This window comes from Psittacula echo, assembly GCF_963264785.1.
Source record: "Psittacula echo genome assembly, chromosome: 2".
Taxonomy (NCBI): domain Eukaryota; kingdom Metazoa; phylum Chordata; class Aves; order Psittaciformes; family Psittacidae; genus Psittacula; species Psittacula echo.
In genome coordinates, this window is record NC_137737.1 from 17,571,474 (window position 1) to 17,593,497 (window position 22,024).

Below are 22,024 nucleotides of genomic sequence, written 5' to 3' on the forward strand. Positions count from 1 at the left end.
ATTCTTAGTCTCAAAGCTACAATCTGTAAATAGGGGTAAAGAGCAAATATGGCCTCCTTGTAGGCCTCACTTCATTCTCTTTTCATTCTTCCCTTCTATCTGGTGATACCCTACGCTACTCCCCACAGCAACGAATCTTTGATATCCTGTCAACATCTCTTAACCTACATGACACTTCTTAGATCACATCTTAAATAGCATCTCACCAAATCAAATCTAAGTCATCAGCCCTGTCCCTATTGCCTCAATGCATTGAGAACTAGAAATACTCTAAAGTTATCCAGAGGATAAAAAAACCCACAGAGGCACAGTATGAGCTGCATTAATTTCATTTTCACAGGAAATCAGGAGGAGGAAAAAAAGGGAGTACAAATATGCTGGCAGACAGCAAGAGCTACAAGGCTAATGGCAGATAGTTCATGCAGCTCTGAGCTGCTTTGGCTAAATTGCTCCTCAGGGAGTATCTAGTTTTGTCCTCAAAGTTTTACCACAGACATGATAATGAGAATGCTACTTTCTGTGAACTGTCACTCTCACGTGAAAGCCTTGCCAGTATGCTCTCATTCTGTATGTACAGTTTTCAGGCTCGATACCCAAAGGTATAAACGTGATTATCTAGCCAAGTCTTCAGCATCTGTCACTTGAAAACTGGGGTTATAGTTCAGACACTGTGGACTAGTTGTTGAAAGTTAGCAGAAAACTTTTGTCTACATGTGAAATAAGCACACAGATCCATCTGAAGACTCACTGTGCAAGACTGAGAGCATTCATCCCTTTAGATACTGTTCTGTCATGAGATCTCCAGTCCCAATTTCAGCTCCACAGACTCTGCCTGCCTTTGTCTGCAGTGCTTTGTATCTTCAGTAAGATGGGTGCCAAGATTTAATTTGGGAGGTTTCCTGGGTATCGGAGTGATTAGTCTTATTTTAAGCTCCTCCTAGAACTGTTTCTACTTTATGCTGTTCCTTACAACTCCCACTGAACTGGCATTATAGCAAAGCATTTGATTTCTCATAGATGTTTAGTGAATTCCCCAGGGACTAACCATTAGTTCTGAGAGGTACTTTGAGAAATGTTAGAGCACCAAACAGAAAGCTGCAGAGAGTTTTCTATTAGATGATATGAACAGAAAACAAATTGCCTATGACCAACAAAAATAATGGAAACCTGCCTTCTCTAAACTCCTACGTCAAGGCTACTCCAGGGCTGGGCTGCCAGACAGCATTTTGCAGCTGAGCCCCTTCCCTCAGCACTCAGAGCATTCATTTGGGTCTTGCTTGTCCAGCCAAGAACTTATTAGATGAAGATTACATTAATTTATCTAACTTTTAAGACCTTCTGCCCTACTGTTAAGCTCACTAAAAAATGGCCAGCAGGTTCCATAACTTTGACTGGCATGGAGCATGGCAGGTTCCCAGAAACCAGGCTTCTTACACGTTTTGGGAGATCACTTTTTACTTGTAATTGAATTTTCTTTTGCCAAATACATTTCCACATACTTTGGAACTAAAACCAAAGTTCAGTAGCTTCAAGTGCTAGCTACTTTGATTTCAGCACTGTTGACAGAGAAATAAGATGGGAACTATTTGTTAGTGGCATCACTTCAGAAGAATGATGCCATGTCCTAGATATTCAAACATGAATCCATGAGCCTTCTCCTTTGACACAGTGCTCACAGGGGAGAGCTGAAAGCACCAATATCAGCAAGTATCTTCTAAGAATGAGGAAACAACAATTTTCAGCGATGCCCAGCACTGAGAAGATTACATTTACTACAGACAATTCAAAATAGAAAGCTTTCCTTTTACATCTACTCAACACAATCCAGAAATAACCCTTCAATGAGAAATAACCCTTCAATGAGAAATATAGTGCCACCCTTCACTAAGTGCCAAAATGAAATATTGGCCCCCACACATCACATTGAACTTGGTTTGTGTAACCCATCCCTTGAATTCCTATTTCTTTGTATGTCTGTCATCCTATAACTTAGCTGATCCAGTCTTTCATTCCCCCCAAACTCACACTTAAAAATTCTCTCTCATTTTCCCCTGACTAGAAGAAACCCTTCACAAAATCCCCATGTGTGTATCTGCACGGGGAAGCTATCTTCACTTTTACTCATTGGCCTTTCCTTGTCCTCTCTTCCCTATCAACAAAAGCCCCATCTTGCATGGACAGTCTGATCCTGACACTTCCACTGAAGCCCAGTAATGACTGAGAGGGACCTTCTCAAGTGTGATGGAAGATCCTGACTACTCCTGTCTTTCCTCTTTATGCCTTTTGGAGCACAAAAGTCTCTTGCTTTCTGTCTCCTTTCTACATGATGATATTGTCAAACCACTTATCCCAGCTGACGTTTTAAAATCCCTTTACAAAGGCCTCAGTGCACTTCCACTGGAGTTTGAGTAAGCAATGTCCAGCTTTTACTGAAGTCACCAGTGGTGTGAAATGACTGAAGGCTGAAACCATATGAAACCAATACATTTCTTGTGGTACTTTCAACGCACAGTAAGTGAGCACAGATTGGCTGCAAATTCAACCCAGACCTACAAACCTCAGCAAATGTTCTTGTGAACTTGATCCAGCCTTCAGGTTTGTTTCATCCAGTTTCAGGTTTCATCGTGAAAAGTTTCACTGTGCCTTACATGCTGCCGCAATAAACAGTGCCTCAAACAAAACGAGGACATCAGTAAAAATGAAGAACTCTTCAGATAGCAATGTTTTAGTTTTATGCCATATGTGAGAACAGGCACTGACAAGCAGTATGCATACAATTACTGCTAGTACAAATCAAACATTGTTCTCGGTTAATGGACTTCTACTTTATTATAATTTTTGCCAAGAAACTATTTTCAAGAAATGTGGATGGAATACCTTTGTGTCATAGCCCTTTCCTTTCCACATCATAATCATTTACTAAGAAACCATAAGCCTTTTCATTACAACACGTGCACAAAACCCCCAGCATGCTTTGTAGACATTCAGGATGTGAAATGACAAGGCCCAAATGAAACAGTATTTTCTGCCTGCATGTATCATCACCAAGGTAGCAACGGGAAAGGAAAATAATAATGACAAAACTGAACATCTTTTATGCATCACATGAATACAAAGCCAAAATGCACTCAATTGCCTAGCTCACTGAACATATGACATTTTTCTATAGGAAAGCAATTGCTTGTACTATTGGCAACGTTTCCTTACTTCTAAATCATATTAAAACAATAATTAAAATAAAAATCTTTAGACTTACTATAGTTTTGGGAAGGGATGAAGGTTCTTATTTTATATTGCATATCATGTAAGCAAACCCTTGTAAATTTTGTAGCCTGAAATAAAAACTATATCTCTGTTACATTCAGTTTTGGGAATGATTTAATCCCTGCACAAAAATATCGTTAAAGAAGAAATAAGCTTCATAATATCAATGGTCCAAGTCATGCAGGAAAATCATCAACCCTGATCTCTCACAAGGAACATGCTGTTGAGATGACTAGTCCTCATTTACGAAGATGTGATTTGTAAGAGAAGTAAAATAGAAACTGTGACAGGAAGTTTCCTATAACTGATTTCAAGGTGGATAACACCTGAAAACAATGTATATTCCAGTCAAAGGCCCTTACTGGCCCCAAGTCTAAAGGGAAAGCACTATTAACTGAAAGGGATGTGCACTGGCTTCCAGTAGAGCAGTGGTACTGTCTACAGTTTACAGCCTAGCTGTGCCAAGTTATACTGTTCTCACTGAACCAGACGGACGAAATCAAAACTACCAGCAACATTTCACAGGCCCTTAAAACGTTCTATGCAAATGATTAATTATGTGCACAGGACCTTATATGCCAATAAATGAGGTTGCACTACATGGAACATTAAAAGACAAATGGTGGCAAATGTGAAATGTACTTATATGACACTGTGGAATGACCCGCCCTTTCTGCACCTCCATCCAGAGTGCCTCTTCATCAGCCTGTAAGGATTATACACCTTTCTCAAGGCTATAAACCGCTAGAATTGCCCAGCCAGGAACAGAGGGGACATAAGGGACAGTGGCAGAAGCCTGAAGAGGCTGGGGACAGCAGGAAGAGCAGAGAATCCTCCAGCTACAAAGTATCAGTGATCCATGAGCTTCATTGTTATAAACAAAATATGCTGTAGGCCTTATTATGATGGTTTCATTAGTAGTAGTTTTGTTATTATGGTTAACACATCTGACACATTAAGAAAGGCCAAGAAAAGATTACATGGAGAAGCTTTACAAACAACAAAAAGGCACACCAACTCGCCCAGATTCAATAATCTCAGTCTAACAGCATTAAAAGAAAGTCAGAGGGAAATTACTCAAATCTTCACTATTCCCAGTAGTATACCACAGCAGCAGATATCAAAGAAATAATGGTACATTGAAAAAGAAAGGTCTCACTATTACAGAGAGAGATTTTAACACGGGTTGTCATGCAAACTTTGGATTATGTCACCTTAGGCTAGCATCACCAAAATGCATCTCCATGTTGGTACAGATGGTAATGCCAAAGCTGTGGAACGTGTACACAACTCCTTCCTTCTCTGCTACAGTGTCTTTCACATACATTACAACAGCTACTCTAATTAGAAATGACTAGACAGTAAACAGCCATGCAAGGCAAACACACAGCAATTCCTCTGTAAATCAAGGTCAAATCAGCAGTGTCTACCTGTAGATGGAATTATTGTTTAAATTATTTGCATCTCTGCCTCATATACCACCTGGGGAGAAAAGATGTGCCTGATTTAAGAAAAAACAATAACAATGAAGAAAGAAAACCCTTCTCAGTTCTCTAGAAAATCAGAACAAGAAATCTAGTGTCTGCAAATGTATTGCTTTAGGGAAAGCAAGACTCAGAAAGTATTAAATCTGCCTGACTAGTAGCACTATAACCAAGCCAAATTAATTGAATAAAGGCTCCCTTCCTTTGTTGATTGCACCAAGCCAGCTTTTGGACTGGTTCAGGCCACCTTAATCCAATACAGGTCACTTGAACAGTGTGTATTGCCAACATACACCACAAATATTGTTATAATGCATTGGATTAGATTTTAGTGTTAGACTTTCAGAAGTCAAAAGTTATGTCACTGTCCACCTGCATTCACAAACATATTCAATATGTTTATCAGAAGTAGCCATGTATGTGCACCACTTTCAGGGTTTTATTTCTACTTCAGTGTGCAAATTCTCACTTTTACAGCCTTGTAAATTGTCTTCACTTTCTGAGGGGTGGACAAGAAGTTTCAGAAATACCCAAATACAAGATCAGAGAGCAAGCTATCCTCTGTTTTTACATTTGTAACAACAATGAAAAGAAGGTAGCCCTGTGGTTTTGCACATCTCTACACTGTCGAAAAAATATTTTCTGATTCTGTGATGCCATACTATCTTAGCAAAAATAACTAGTTACAAAAAAATAAAATCACAGCTGATGTACCAGGGCTTCCTCCTCATAGCACTGATGGCACTTTGCAAGTTTATGAGAGCAGCTCCAAACAAAAATCAAAAGCCAAATAAAATTTAGTTTCAGAGAAACCTCTTCTTTGTATTTCTGTTTTGATCATATTATAAGTTCCTTTACTACATGACACCTGCTCACAATCAATGCAGTCACGCTTCACTAATTCCTCATCATAATATATATTCTTACTGCTCTCTTTTACTCTGATGTTTCATATCCCCCAGTTGCTTTCAGGTGACTTCAGTTTTAACTTTCATTTTGTTCTGCATTTCCATGGCATGAAGCCTAGTTGGGATTCCAGTGTGCAGCACAGGTTCCTTTCAGCTCTCTATTGAAGGTGCTTGGTGACTGTTATAAACTATGTTATTCCAGCCACAGATCTGGGAGAACCATCTTCCAAGAGTCTTTTGCTAATGGACTGCAAAACTCCCTTGTTGGCCTATTGAACACACCCCTGGCCTCATTAGGAACATAAGCAAAGAAGCCAACTACGTCAAGCTCTCCACCTGGTCTCCATTTCTTGGGACGCTGGAGTACTGCAGAGCAAGCGGTCTGGTAATGAATACATCTTTGCAGGATATACAAAATTTTCTGGCTTAAAATCAAACTGAGAGGTCAAGCCAATCACAAAAAATATTTAACGAAAATTAAGGCTAACACTTTGGAGTAGACTTTATGCAGTGGAAGATGACATCAGTATTTTTTCCTCATGAGCCAAGTTCTCCAGCACTAAGAATATTCTCTCATCTGCACTTAATCTCTGGACCAGGCTACAGGATGTCCTAAAGCATGCCTTGGACAACTTGGTATGCTACCTCAAAACTGCAGCCCTACTTCTAAATGTCTACAAGATGATACAAAGACATATTTTGTGCTGCAACTCTGTTTTGTTGTGTGGTCTTTATGTATAGAGTTTCCATCCCTCATTGAATACTAGCAAGACTTTGCAATTGATGTGCGAAAACCCTTACCTGGAGATATTATATGCAAAAAATGAGAATGAAGGAGAAGGGAGGGAGGCATCAAAAGTACCCACAGACACTTCAGGAATTATCCAGAACACAGTTTGTTAGTTACAAATTAGTGGGATATTCATTACTGGAAGGAATCTAAGAATAGGCAATCTACTAACATATCTAAAAGCTAATATAGGAAAGAAAAAAAAAAAGTAATGCAATAACTTTGCATTTCTAACTACAAAATTTATTAAAAAAAATCTCATTTTTAGTCTTACAGTAGGTTAATCCTAGGCATGCTTTTTTGGAACAAACCTAAATGGGCATCATTACCATGAAATATTATTCTTTCCAAAGAAATCAGTAAAATCGTCAAAAAGCAGCACAACTACTTTTGTACAAAAGATCAGTGATAAATAAACTTTAGATTAAAAAATTAGTAAAATCAGGCCACAGTCAGTGAGTATCACCAGCAGCTGGCGTGGATCCCCTTGGGATGGTAAGTTTGCCAACCTGTAAGTTATCATATGTAGCTCAGATGGTCATGACAAGCTTTTAGTGAAGACGATCCACAAGGATTTTTCCTAAAATATTATCTACTCTGCCTGTAATTTTCTCTTCTGCATGTAATGTTTGCTGCTGGTGTTGATGGTGATTTAAAGATAGAAACCCCAAATATCAGGATAGGCAGTAAACTAGCTGTATACAGCAGCTATTTCTTTCAGTGGTGAAGACAGGAAGAACAGCCACTGTTTTGAGCCATTTTATCTCAGATTGTACTTGAAAGAAAACTAATGCACAGATGTAAAATTTTTGCTTATCCTTCACTCTGAAAGCAAAGCATAAGAGTTTCCGCAGTTCTTATTTCTGTAGAGGATCTGAAACTGCACAAGAGTGTGTTTCTCAAATAGCTTTGTGAGTATGTTAAATAACTGTCACATAAAGAATGAACATATTACCACAGTCTAGTAAGGGTCTCATTGTGCTATGATACACAGAAATGGATACTGCGAACGCTGGTACCCCACATAGCTGACAGTGAAATACCTGAATCCCTTTTTTTTGTACAGTAAACATACAATCCTTCTGTGAGCACTGCTACTGCTTATGATCAGGTCCAAACACCACAGGAAAAAAAAATGCCTTCCTTTTCCAAGCAAGGGACACTGGAGAATTTCTTTCCTCCCTTCCCAAAATAAAGTTACCTGTGCAAGAGGCCAATGCAGAAAAAGCTGGGAATTGAAATATCAAGGCAAAAAACAGTGACAGAAAGGCAAGATGATTTTTTCATCAATTTCAGCATGACACATTGACAAAAGATGAAAAAATACAGATAAAGACACGAATTTGAAAGTCTTGAGGATTTACACTAAGGGCTCTAGTGTTCGCTAACTAAACTGCACACACAGAGGCATATATATGCACGCTTACAAGAACGATGCTGACATGGTAATGCCTCTTTCACTTGACATTCACAAGACAGAATTCTTTCTGCCCCTGAGTTTTCCATATGAACACTGTCAGAAGAAAGCTAGTTACCTCTCAATTAAAAAAACCCCAACCAACCCCACAACTAAAACATATTCTTTCAGTGTCCTACATGTTTTAATACATCATGTAATTTTTATTTCAGAGCATGGCATTAGGGCTTTCCTTAAAATGCCAATCTGCTTTTTGATCTTTACTGTTGACATGAAATAAAAGAGCTGTACATTATATAAATCTATAAATCTAAGTTTTGTTTAGCTTGAAGCTGATAAAAAGAGAAAAGAGAAAACAAAGCCAACTACATAAAGCCTTCTGAACTAAAAGGCATTCCCTTTTCCCTAACTTCCATTTCTGCACATCTTGTTTGCATTATCATCTGAAGTTTGTCTTGTTCCCTCTCTAAAACAAGTCAAACAGCAGAGCATAAAGATATGGCTACATGAATAAAAACCACATGATCTACTTGGTCACTGCAAACCTAAAAATAAGCTCAGACAGAAACACATTATCTGGCAATTGACATGTTTCTTTGATCCCTTCATTTCTGTGTTCTGTCACATGCATTCAATCCAGCAGCTACTGGAAGCATTGGCATGCACCTTCAACATGATGAGAATCAACAGTCTGACAGAAGTACTGCATGTTTGCAGAGCCACGATATTAAATTCAAATAAGCCAGTTACAGAAAGGGAAAGTTAAATTTTAAGACAAAGGGCAAGACCTGTGGTACTAGGCACTATAAAATGCAGCAAGTCTGAACAGGTGGCACAGCAATAGCTTATCAGATTCACTGGCTTGGATTTTCCTGTGCAGAAAAACTGATCTCCAGTAGGATTCCTAAAATGGAAACGTCTTTCTTGTCTCTATCCTTCTGCTTTTGCTTCGTGACATGAGAATTAAGACAGTTTGCGATACAGTGAAAAAAAGTTATGATGATTTTTAGTTGTGGGGAAGCAGAGTAGGGGAATTTGTTCTTGAGAAGTCACTGACCATTGAAAGAAAAGGGAAATGGGAAGAGAAGCCTGGAGCCTACAGGAATTTATAACAGTAACAGTGGGGTAAAATCTTCCTAGTTAAAAAAAAAATCTGAAGGGAGATGCAAAAATGTTAGGACTGGCTCAGAGATGCGCAAGGACAATCTCGGACCATTCCCCCAAGAATGCCGTCCAGTTCTGACCACAGGCTTCATTTGTACTCTTAGCTGTGCACAAGAGTAAACTTGATAGGCAGTCAACAGCCTCATTCAAAACCTTTCTTGTATGATCTCAATTATCAGTAAAAAAACACCATTAAAGAACCTAGAATTCATGTAATTAAAAGTATTTGGGTAACTTTTTAAAGATTTTAAGATTACAACAGTCTTTGCTTTCAACATTTCCCTAATGTAGCTATCACATGATGTGCAGTAGAAAAACACTACATAAGGAAGGTAGATTAATTTCAGTTGTAGGTGAATTCTAGTTTCCTTTTTTTCTCCACTGTGATGAAATTCTTTTAATCAAAGTGATTTCTGTACCTACGCAAAATTCATTTTGTAGAATGTATTAAATGCACATTTAATTTTATTTTTTTTATTACATATGCTTCGAATAATACAAGTTACTATGGACTTCCCACCTTCAATTTTCTAGGCGAAAGAATTTACTCCAATATACTATGCTTTCTTCCTATTTCTGGTACTTACCAGCTCAAAGTTGTAATACATGCTTTAAAAATTAATTGTAAAAGATTAATTCATGAAGTTTTGGAATCAAGGATTTTTACTTTTTTAGTATTATCTTTATAGCTAAAGGAAGCGTTTGCATGCTTCTGTTGTCTTCTCACTTGTGGTACTAATTTTGGGATGGTTGGTTTGTTTGAACCAACCCGTTCCCACAACAGCTGCTTTCATCACCAACAAGTAACAAGCAATATCCACATTAAAAAAATTTTCACATATACAAATACTGAGGAGTCTCTTTCCATTAGACTGCACAACCCTGAAAGCCTTGACAGTATGCTAAAATTCCAGGATAATACAGCAAACTCAAGAATCATCGCCTCCAAAGTCCCAGACCAACAAGACTCAGAGGCACAGACAGCACTACGAAGGTTCCAATAAACAACAAGCAAAATTCATAGTCATTTTAATTAACTTAAAGCTATAAATACAGTATATAAGAAGATGCATAAGCAATATTAATTATTGATGCTAATCACTGCATTTCAATGCAATACAAAATATAGAGGTTTCTTGATCCATATACAAAGGAAATACCTCTAGAAAGTACTGGAGAATGTTGGCCCAAGTGCTCATTTGCAACTACTCCTGGCAGATTACAGCCAGTATCCCACTCATGTAGTAGCACCATCGAACTTCTTGCGGACAAACTGCTTCTATATTTATAGAATGGAAGCAGATGAACTGCACCTGCTTTGGCAGTAGTGTGTCTTACTGACTCCCAATTTTGACTTTTAAGAAAGTAAATCAAACGTAAGTAGAGAACAATCATCAATACTGGGGACTGCATTAAGGCTATGCTAAACTTTGTCTGAGAAAAGGATTTGCAGCAATACAGTCAGTGCCTAATGCAAGTGTTTGATGTAGCGATAATAAACCATTGAGACCTATAAATTATGTTTTATCCTCCAGTTTTAAAATGAATGTTATCTGTCTACACGAGGATCACACATTATGGAAGCTGCATCTGTGTGTAGTTACTGAAAGCTGTAATGGTTGTAGATCTCCAGTAGAGAAAGAGATGGAGCCTTACAGATCCAGCCACTGACAATCTGAAGGATGTTTCAGAACTTGGAGCACATACAATACTGCTGTATTAATATGCCTCAGAAAATAACCAGGGGTAGAAGGGAAATGGAAACAACATTATGTTTCAGGTTGGAAACAAAAGACTTCTGCACCCTTCTGTCTCTACTACCTGCTTTATGGATACTTCATCCTCCCAGCTATCAAACCAGAGAACCCAGATTTATGTTTTGTTTTGGATCATAATGGCCACCATACAACTGGGCAATAGGCAGAGTATAAAGCACACCCACTTAATCTTTCTACCACAACATATATTAAGTGTACATCTTATCATATAATTTTGACAGTCCCTGAGAATCAGAAGTGGGTATTTTCCCAGGCTTCATGAGAGCGTACGGCCCACACAGAACATATTGAATACACAAATCTGCAGAGGAAGATTGTTTTAAGGCCTGGAACTCACAGCAGGAACTGAGTTAAGTTCAGTTCCACTCGGAAGCCATAAAAGCATGGGTTTAAAAAAAGTGCAGCAGTATCTGGTGTTTGATATCTAACAGTATGCAACATGTTTATGACATGTATTAGGCTACAAAATCTGAGTTCATAGCCTGGGACAACAAAGCAGAACTCTGCTCTGGCATATGTAGAAGGAAATAGAAAGGCATGTCTTATAGTGTAATGGATATTGCTGCTCCCTCAAGAGCTGAAGCTGCATAGAGCAGGTGGTTCAATGAAAAGACATCAGCACTTTGGAAGAAATTAAAACACAATTAAAAGAGCAATTAAATAGCAGCTGGTTTAAATAAGAGTCAATTCAGATTGGATTCTGCTGTAAGAACAACTCAATTCAGTTCTGCAGAATTATTTCTCAGAATTGAAAGGGTAAGAATGTTCGGACAAAATATGTAGTGAGTGACTAAAACTGTCTCAGTCACACAGAACTTGCTTAAAAAGGATATCAAAATTGTGAAAACAGGCAGAGGTATCACTTTCAAGCTCCCTTGAAAGTAGTCTCATTCAAACTGGACAATAAAGTCCCACGGTATTTTCTGAGGTCTTAAACCACCTTTTCCCTAATTTTCAAAAAATACTTCCCTCTCCTTCACATTAAGTAAAATAACCACAGGAGCAACAAGAGAAAAAGCCCAAGTATATCATGGTAAGAGGGAAACACACCAACATACACAACAACATATCAAGCCTACACACTGAAATAAAAAAACCCAAACATTTTCTACATTGAATGAGATCAACAGAAAAAAAGTGTTAAAAATGGTCATGGTTAATTTCAAAATATACTTTAAAAGGGCAGAACTGTCTCCAGGAAGAAAAGGAGTTACTTGCCAAGTAGGAAACCAATACCAGCTATTCTTAATCATCGTAATCTCATGTAATGGAGAAAATTGAGTCATTTGACCAAGTGAACACCACTTCTTACTTTCATTCCTCCAAGACCCCTCCCCTCCTCCCTCCCCAACACCCTTTCTCTACAGCAAACACTATCCAAAGCCAAACGGTGGATGGATTCTGTGTTTGAAAAAGTTTGTTGGGTTGGGAGATTTTTCTGGGGGCTGGGTGGGTTTGTTTTCATTTTTAATATGAAGTAGAATTAGAAAGAAGAGTTTTGCATTATGCACGACCCATGAGAGTTTGGATCAACTCAGCCTATCCTGAATTAGATTTTGGGGTTAATCTTCCAGGCTTGCGAATTTGCATCTCATCCTCCAGACAGCAAAGATACAAAAGGAAACTGGTGTCCCATGTAAAAACAATCATCTCATACAGAATATTTTCCAAGAAGCTCATTTCCAAAATGCAACTAACTGGAACTTCCAACCACAGTACAACTGACCAAAAAATCAGTCTGATGTAAAAGAAAGGAAAATAATTACACTTCCTGTACAGTGTTCATTTAGGATTAAAAGACAGCTTGGCAAACATACTGAAAAAGTGGCACTGTGACAAGGGAGGCGTGCATGGCACAAAACCTCGCCATCTTTCCCTCCCATGGAGTGTGCTTCATGGCTCACTCTCCTCCCAGAGGAAAAGTAAGCTAAGCTACCTTCACTGAATTCTGTGATGTGCTTAGGTGAGAGGGAAAATAAGGAGCACCTCTCAGGCTACTCTTTACCATACACAGCCTGAGACACAAGCAGCTCTTCCATTCCTCCATGCTGGAGTACTCTGGAGATTTTAGTTCTGCCATTAGTCAAAAACTGAAAAGCCAAAGCTCTGTTATTTATTTAAGTGCTTTAAAAATTGGCTTTATTTCTTAAAATTTTCCAGGTTTAGGTTATGTAGAGCTGGTAAGCAAGATTTTTAAAGATATATAATGTGGTTGAAAAACCTCCGAGGTACAGTAAAGAATTCTCACATATGGAACTATTATCAGTTAAATTCCACTTTTCATTGAAAAAAAAAAAAAAAGAATTCTTCTCAACTCATGTTGAGTAGAAGAAAGTAGAAAAATAAGCAAGTTTGTTTCTACTAAGATTTAGCTTGAAAATAAAAGGCTAAAACCTCATCCCCTAACTATTTGAGTCGTGCAGCTGAAGGGCTGCTTGTGCCCTCTGTAAAAGTGATTAAAAATTTAGTTAAATTTTAATTCAACTATCTTTCCAAAACAGGTGTTATCACAGTGTCATATAACAGGAAACAAAACAGAGTGCATACATCAGCATACCATTTTGGCATAAGCATAGAGACACATATTGCATAAACCAAGATCAGTTATACACCAAAAATAACCACACTTACCTGTTAATGTAACTTAGAGCAACGTAGGTTGGCTGCTGAAGTTCTTGTTTCTCTAATACACGTGGGTCTGTATCTGGAAAACAAAACAAAACAAAAACATGCAGAGAATTGAGTTTTCTACGTTGACTTTGAAGCATATGAGACTGTATACTGCAAAATGAGATACAAAGTAGCTCAACCCAGTTTATCCATATAGCGTACGTTTAGCACAGCACAATCATTTGCTCATCCATTTGTAAACAGTATTGCATTACTTTGTACAAGAATCTGAAACATCAACAGTGATGTAATTTCCAACCATCACACAAGCTTTCACTATCCCCCTCATAAATATCAGTTTTCATTGCTTTCCATGATTTACAGTGTTAAAAGGATCAAGCTTTCTTCTTTTTTAATGTAGTTATTTCTAAATATGGCTGACACATTTTGAGATGTTTCAAGAGCGATCAAATCTCGTCAGGAGGACTTGATACTTCTTCATCTCTGCGTTTTGCTTTCTCCCTTCTCTACAGCTTATTTTCTGAAGCTCTCAATCAGAAAAGTCATACAAAAATGTACTTGGAAGCAACATGCTTGCCAAGCAGAGCATTGCCCACCAAAAGCCCTGAAGCAAACACAATTCAGTTCCCTGGAGTGCCAACTTTTTCACTCAGATGAAAGAATATGTTCTCAATCACTGTTGGCATTGTCCTTTTCAGTTAAGTTTTGCTTTTATCTAACAAAGTAGTTGTCTTGATTTAAATTTCTGAAACAAAACTAAGAGAGTATGCCCACAGTTTGCATAGTTTTCTTATAGAAAAGAATAGGATTAAATAAGGAAGAAGTTCTTTACTGTAAGGGTGGTGAGGCACTGGAGTGGGTTGCCCAGGGAAGTTGTGAATGCTCCATCCCTGGCGGTGTTCAAGGCCAGGTTGGACAGGGCCTTGGGTGACATGGTTTAGTGTGAGGTGCCCCTGCCCACGGCAGGGGGGGTGGAACTTGATGATCTTAAGGTCCTTTCCAACCCTAACTATTCTATGATTCTATATATACAGGTTTCAAATACAGCCTTGACCTACATTGTAGAAATGCACCTTTAGGAGCTGAACATAAACAATCTTCAAAAGTTCCCAATGGAAAATGTGCACCATGCCTGTGCAGATTACTACACTGTCATTAACAACATTTTATGCATTACTTTAAAATCAATTCTGGGTGCAACTTCTGCATTTTAACTACAAAGAATACAAACTGCCTTTACTAAATTGCTCCCCATAGTACTGTTGCTATTCATCTTTTATTTCTGAGAAGCATCTACTTTGTGTTGGGGGGAAGGAACCCCAAGCAAATTCCATTATTTCGGATTGTTCTTGCTTCATCCTACAACTTCAAGCATTGTTAAAAGCTCATTATCTAGACACATTTGTCTGACCTGATCAGTTGCTGCTGGTGCTTTTTGTGGGTTTTGTTTTGTTTTCAAACCATGAAACAATTATTTTGAAATCTGTCTCTGCTGCCCTGCCTTAAGGAAGATTTTTAACTGAAATGCCTGGGGACTGTGCTCGAGGTAGGTGCATTTGTCGTGCCACTGTCCGCAGCAGATTATGTCCTTATTCAGTGAGCAGGGAATCCCCTGTCCCACCCCCTCAAAACTCAGACTGATCCTATTGATCTTTCTTCCTACATCTGCTCCTGCAAAGCTCAGGATTTTGCTAACAGGCCTTTATCAGTACATCCCTAAAGAGATAGGTACCTTTAAGGAAGTTCAGAGAAGAGGGATAAAAGCAGAAGTGCCAATCCAACCAGCAACCCCAAGCTTGTCATCCTTAAAAGGAGCAGACCTTGCTGGTGCCTGGGGAAAATCAGCAGTAATCACCAGCACACCATGCTCAGTACTAAGCTAACCAAAGACAGCAAAGCATCAGCTATCTTCTGTGTTATCTTTGTAATTCACTTCTCTGAGGAAGTTAGGTTCAGGAAACAGACAAAGATCTTTTGCTTGCCTTTGTTTCTACAAAACCCACAGTCATTTAGCAGGCCAAGCATACAACTGCTGTCATGGTGAGCTCTGTTAGATTTACACCTCGGTGGTTCATGGCCTGCCATGAAACTGTCTCAATCCCGAATGTCTGCAAAGCATTAATCCCAGCCAGGAGTATCTCAGAACTGCCTCAACTCAAGCCAAGGCTTAGTGGTTAAATCACTGCATTTTTGCTAATCCTGCTCTTAAATGGGATTAACCTCCACCTATAAACAACGGCTGAAGGAGACAAAATTGAGGCTGTTTTACATCAGTGCTGCACGTAACCGTGGGAGAGGGCAAGGGAAAGTTCTAACGAAGAGTTCACTACCCTTCCGCTGCTTGCCACTGGCTCACTGTAATGCCAGCTGAAGAAGAAAACACAAAGACAAAAACCCAAAAGCCCCATAACTTCTGGTATCAAAGGAGCATGGTATCAAAGCACAGAGCAATTCGTCTGCTGGCACCTGCGTAGAGTCTCACCTCTCAGTCACATGCTGCTTGACACACAAGGAACACAATGCACAGAGTTTATTCAGTGTATCTATCTCTTCCACCTCGATGTATCAGAGTTCACATATATTTCCAGTCAATTGTATTGTGTATCCCAATTCCACCAAAAAATAACCTAGGAGGTGGTCAAGAACATCTCTGAGTGCTAAATTCATAGCACTCAAAATGCTTCACACATTTTTATTCCTCTTGAAACCAGTTGTTGGGTTGCTAGTCATGAGAATGCCACATTCAGTTCTGCACTGTAGCAGAACTATACGTAACACTATGGATACTATTTCTCTTACCCAGCTATAGTAACAGAAGATAAAAAGGAAGTACAGAAACTTGACTAGGGCCACCACATAGCTCTCAGAGAAGAACAAGAAAGAGCAGTGACCAGGCCAGCTGTGCCATGAGTCCCAGCAGTCCTTCCACAGGTGGAGGGGCATTATGGCAGCACCAGCAGCCCCACTGCACCCACCTAAAACCTGCACAGCCTTGCTATCCAGTGCACATGTATACTTGGCTCACCAGTGCTACCTTTCTTCTCATCCTCTTAAAACACCACCGGTCTGTTCCTTCCCCCCTCCAGTCCCTCTTCCTCATCCTCTGCCTCACCTCAGTGCATTTTCTCTCTCCTGCTCCTTGCTAACCCCAATTCTCACTACTCATCCTGCCCATTCCTCTCATCTCATACATGCCCATTCCTCTCTCCTCGAAATGTCCCGACACATGAACAAGTTAAAAATCGCATGGAGATGTCTATAACCACTTGTTCACTCTTGTACCACAGGACTGAACATATATACAATTCTTTCCCTATACCCTCTCCCCTGCAGCATTTGACAGCATCCCCACTCCCCTTAAGGTACTTTACTTCCAATTTAGGCAGTCTCTACTTATTTTCTTGATGTTAGTTAGCACACTTTGAAGTGCAGGGCTAATATACATTTCTATTAATAACTACAGAAAGACAACAACCATCCAGGCTTGCTTTAAAGGAAAAATAAATAAATAAATAAATAAATTTACAATAACAAGCACTGTTTTCAATATCTCTGTTTTCAGTCAGCCGACACAGCTACAATGAGATTAAATAGTAGTATTCATAGAATCACAGAATCATAGAATAGTTATGGTTGGAAAGGACCTTAAGATCATCTAGTTCCAACCCCTCTGCCATGGGCAGGGACACCTCCCACTAAACTGTGCCACCCAAGGCTCTGTCCAACCTGGCCTTGAACACCGCCAGGGATGGAGCATTCACAACCTCCCTGGGCAACCCATTCCAGTGCCTCACCACCCTTACAGTAAAGAATTTCTTCCTTATATCCAATCTAAACTTCCCCTGTTTAAGTTTTAACCCATTACCCCTTCTCCTGTCACTACAGTCCCTGATGAATAGTCCATCCCCAGCATCCCTATAGCCCCGCTTCAGATACTGGAAGGCTGCTATGAGGTCTCCACGCAGCCTTCTCTTCTCCAGGCTGAACAGCCCCAACTTTCTCAGCCTGTCTTCATATGGGAGGTGCTCCAGTCCCCTGATCATCCTCGTGGCCCTCCTCTGGACTTGTTCCAACAGCTCCATGTCCATTTTATGTTGAGGACACCAGAACTGCACACAATACTCCACGTGAGGTCTCACAAGAGCAGAGAGGCAGGATCACCTCCTTCGACCTGCTGGTCACACTCCTTTTGATGCAGCCCAGGATACGGTTGGCTTTCTGGGCTGTGAGCACAAACTGAAGCTGGCTCGTGTTCATTTTCTCATCGACCAACACCCCCAAGTCCTTCTCTGCAGGGCTGCTCTCAATCTCTTCTCTGCCCAACCTGTAGCTGTGCCTGGGATTGCTCCGACCCAGGTGTAGAACCTTGCACTTGGCATGATTAAACTTCATAAAGCTGGCATCAGCCCACCTCTCAAGCGTGTCGAGGTCCTCCCTGATGCTGAACTTTCAAGCCTGGACTACCAGTGCTCTGCTTCTCACACCTAAGCACATTCATACAGACTCTAGCACAACTGTCTAACACCATGCATGCTGCCCAAAGCCACAGCCTCCAAACATGTTTCCCCACTGACCAGGATGTTATGGATCATCAACACTCCCAACTGTCTGCCTTTTGGATGAGGAGCAGAGGAGACAAAAATCTGTTGTCAGTCTCACAAAATGGCCCTGTGTAATGTTAAATGTTTAGTCGATATTTCTTCAAGCACCCATAGGCTCGTCAAAGTCAGCCAGAAGTAGCTAAATAGTTTCCAAACAGACACCTATAATTGATTAAACACTCACAGATGACAAATCTTTTTCCTGAAAAGCATTTAAGTACAGCCTATGACTAATCTGAGCTCCCCTTCTTGTAAGGGAAACATCCAGACAGCACACACAAGCAAACTACAGATTTTGAAGGAATTGGCTGATTAGCATTAACTAGTTACCCTCACTTCTTGAATTAACACAGGCTACCAAGGACTTGCTACTTCATTAGTTCATTACTTCATTAGTTTTGCTGTAACACTTTAAATCTGTTAGAACAAATTGCTACCCACTATACATTAGCTGCCTTCAGTACTTGTCTCTTCTTGTAAGCATTATGTCCTACTGATTTTGTTCCACAGTGGGAAGAAGAAAAGCACTACGTACTTTCTGTAATGACATGGTTTTTTTTTTTTCTAACTATGTCCTCTTATTTTACTGTGATGCTAGATTTTGAAAACAATGGTGTGCCGGTTTCACCACCACAACAGCTGTTTCTTTTTCTTTAATGAAATGTTATTAAAATAAATTTTATTTCATACGAACTACCTCAGGGTTTTGTTCTTTACTATTAAAAAGACTAAGTGTGGGTGCTAACAACCACGAGAGTTACTCAACTAATCATCTATGGGATCAGACACCTCCAATTTCTCACATCGACAACTTGCTTCATACTGGGCAACCAGACAAGTAGTATGAATGTGTCATTCAGGGTAAGACCATCAACTGCACTGTGCCATCTCTGAACTACTCAGATGAAGCCAGGAATTTTCTGTGGAGCATGTCCTGACAAAATGAATCACGGACTACTGAAGCAAGCTACAATTACTATATCAACTCACTCTGCGCAGAAATAACTTGCAGCTTTAAACCACTACAAAATCCTAAGAGCAAATAATAAAAAGGCATGCACATCCCTCCGCCTTCATCAATTATATAACTCGATTCAACATGAGTATTTCGGCACAAAATGACATACCACATCTTCATTACTATACAATGGAGCAATAAGTTTTGCCCTACAAGACACAAGAAAGCTATTATAAGCAGCTTCACATGAGAACTTTCGTAAAGTCTCTGCATTTACATCACTGTGAAAAATCACTGTTGACCTTATAAAGGGCACAAAGAAAAGTGCTAACAAGTTTCAGTGGCATTGTTTCACAATTGCAAGCTTTCTTCTTACAGGGACTAGGAAAGGTCACTACCACTAGCAAACTGGTAAAGACAGCCCCAAAAGAAAAGAAGTAATGACTTAAGAGGTAAAATTTAAACTCCTCTTCAATGTCTTGAATATGAAGTGGCCAGTGCTCCTTTTACCCCACTGTGCCAACACTTAACAGGCAGAAGTTGAGGTCAACATTGACAAGAGTCCAGGTACCCGAAGAAAGACATACAAATCCCTGTTCACATACAAATGAAGTAACTGGATTGTCAACATTTTTTAGTGGCTGTAACCCTCCAACAGATTTCATGATGTTGTAGATATTACATTCAGGGGGTGGGGGCTGGAGGTAGGTGTCCATATCACAAAAAGACTAAGGTTTGAAAAACATGTCTTCTATCAGCCATGACATTACTTAAATAGTTGCAACAAAAGCAAAAAGACAAAATTCTCCTTGCCAACCCAAGGGTGTTGCGTTTCTGTTTAATCTCAAAAACAGTAACAAAATTCCTTAAATGTGATGAAAATAATGGCCCTGCAAAGGATTTTAAAGGCACTAAACCTCATATTTACAAAGACCAAGGATTTACAGTGTGATCTATCTCCCAAGTCACTTGGAGACAATCACAATAATCTTGCCTTTTTGTGCAACATCTCACTGAGGTGAACTGCCAACACACAGGATCCCCCCAACTCACAACTGGCTTCGTCAGAAGATCCATACACATGTTCCGCTTGCCCACCCCCAGGTTCAGAGAGTGCCTGTCCTGTATTTCACTTGGCCTTGAAACTGGCTGATAGAAGTCAGCGCAGCTAGTTAATTAAAACCTACACTTCCTTGAAACCAGCTTGCTTCACTAATGATGCCAAGGCAAACATTTCTGTTGGCTTCCTCAAAACTCCACAATTGTTCTTACATGTAGCTTAAAAAGCCAGAAACAGATAAATTGTTACTGGAAACTGTTCCCCTTCCAAAGCCTCCATTACACGGAAGACATTATGAATTTCAGTTCCAAAAGCAGTGTTATTCACGTCTTCTTATGAATTCAAAGAATAAGATTTTACACTTATTAACATGGTCCCCTAATTATATCTGAAATAGAATTATTTTCCCCTCATCTCCAAAGAGAAGATGATGCTCTACACTTCAAACACAGAACATTGGAGGATAAATATCATGATTCTGCAAGAGTTTTAAATCCCCCTGACTTCAAGATCATCTTTTATACTTATACACAAGTTTAAGTTCTTTCCAAGATCAAGGTATTATTGCCACAGAGATAGATTTATCAAAATGCGTGAAACAGATCAGATATTTAACTGTTTCATGTTTCCAGATTAAGCTCTTATCAAACAGAAGACTAAGGAAGCTACATGCAGGCAAGCACAACAAGAAAACACTGTATTTATTTCAACTCTCACAGTTTCAATGAACACTAGAAGCTTCAGGATATTCTTTTGTTAGTACAAATTTTTCCCTGTTTGGTCTATCCCAGAGTTGCAAAAATTGCTCAGCTGCAAACAGTTTATTTCCCTGTCAAATTGCTCGTAAGTGCATGAAACCATGAAAAAAACCTAAAGCCTGAAAGACACAGGCCACATAAATATGACAAGGTGGTCAGGAAACTGCAGTCTTTTTGGCCCACTGAGAGACAGCTCTATTGGGCCGACTGTGCTCTAGTGGCACGCTGCTGTTGCTCAGACCTGCAACTGACTGACTGCAATTGCCACATTACTGCAGAACGATAAGGAGTCCAAAGCCAAAGTAAAGCATCACAGGTCACAGTCAACAGCTTCAACTACAGTGGACAAAAAGTTGTGGTCAATGGCTCAATGTCCGGCTGGAGACCAGTAACGAGTGGTGTCCCTCAGGGATCAGTGTTGGGACTGGTCTTGTTCAACATCTTTGTCAGTGGCATGGACAGTGGGATTGAGTGTGCCCTCAGCAAGTTTGCCAATGACACCAAGCTGTGTGGTTTGGCTTATACACTGGAGGGAAGGGATGCCATCCAGAGGGACCTTGACACACTTGAGAGGTGGGCTGATGCCAGCTTTATGAAGTTTAATCATGCCAAGTGCAAGGTCCTACACCTGGGTCGGAGCAATCCCAGGCACAGCTACAGGTTGGGCAGAGAAGAGATTGAGAGCAGCCCTGCAGAGAAGGACTTGGGGGTGTTGGTCGATGAGAAAATGAACACAAGCCAGCTTCAGTTTGTGCTCACAGCCCAGAAAGCCAACCGTATCCTGGGCTGCATCAAAAGGAGTGTGACCAGCAGGTCGAAGGAGGTGATCTCTGCCCCTCTACACTGCTCTCGTGAGACCTCACGTGGAGTATCGTGTGCAGTTCTGGTGTCCTCAACATAAAATGGACATGGAGCTGTTGGAACAAGTCCAGAGGAGGGCCACGAGGATGATCAGGGGACTGGAGCACCTCCCATATGAAGACAGGCTGAGAAAGTTGGGGCTGTTCAGCCTGGAGAAGAGAAGGCTGCGTGGAGACCTCATAGCAGCCTTCCAGTATCTGAAGCAGGGCTATAGGGATGCTGGGGATGGACTATTCATCAGGGACTGTAGTGACAGGAGAAGGGGTAATGGGTTAAAACTTAAACAGGGGAAGTTTAGATTGGATATAAGGAAGAAGTTCTTTACTGTAAGGGTGGTGAGGCACTGGAAT

General features: G+C 40.0%; 1 protein-coding gene across 1 annotated transcript in view; it reads right to left on the minus strand.

Moving 5' to 3' along the window:
- Positions 1 to 22,024, minus strand: part of JAZF1 (JAZF zinc finger 1) — a 185,799-nt gene that overhangs the window by 72,175 nt on the left and 91,600 nt on the right. The window contains exon 2 of the mRNA XM_080610939.1: positions 13,437 to 13,509. Within this exon, the coding sequence (XP_080467065.1) occupies positions 13,437 to 13,509 (73 nt within the window). The remainder of the gene's footprint in view (positions 1 to 13,436; positions 13,510 to 22,024) is intronic.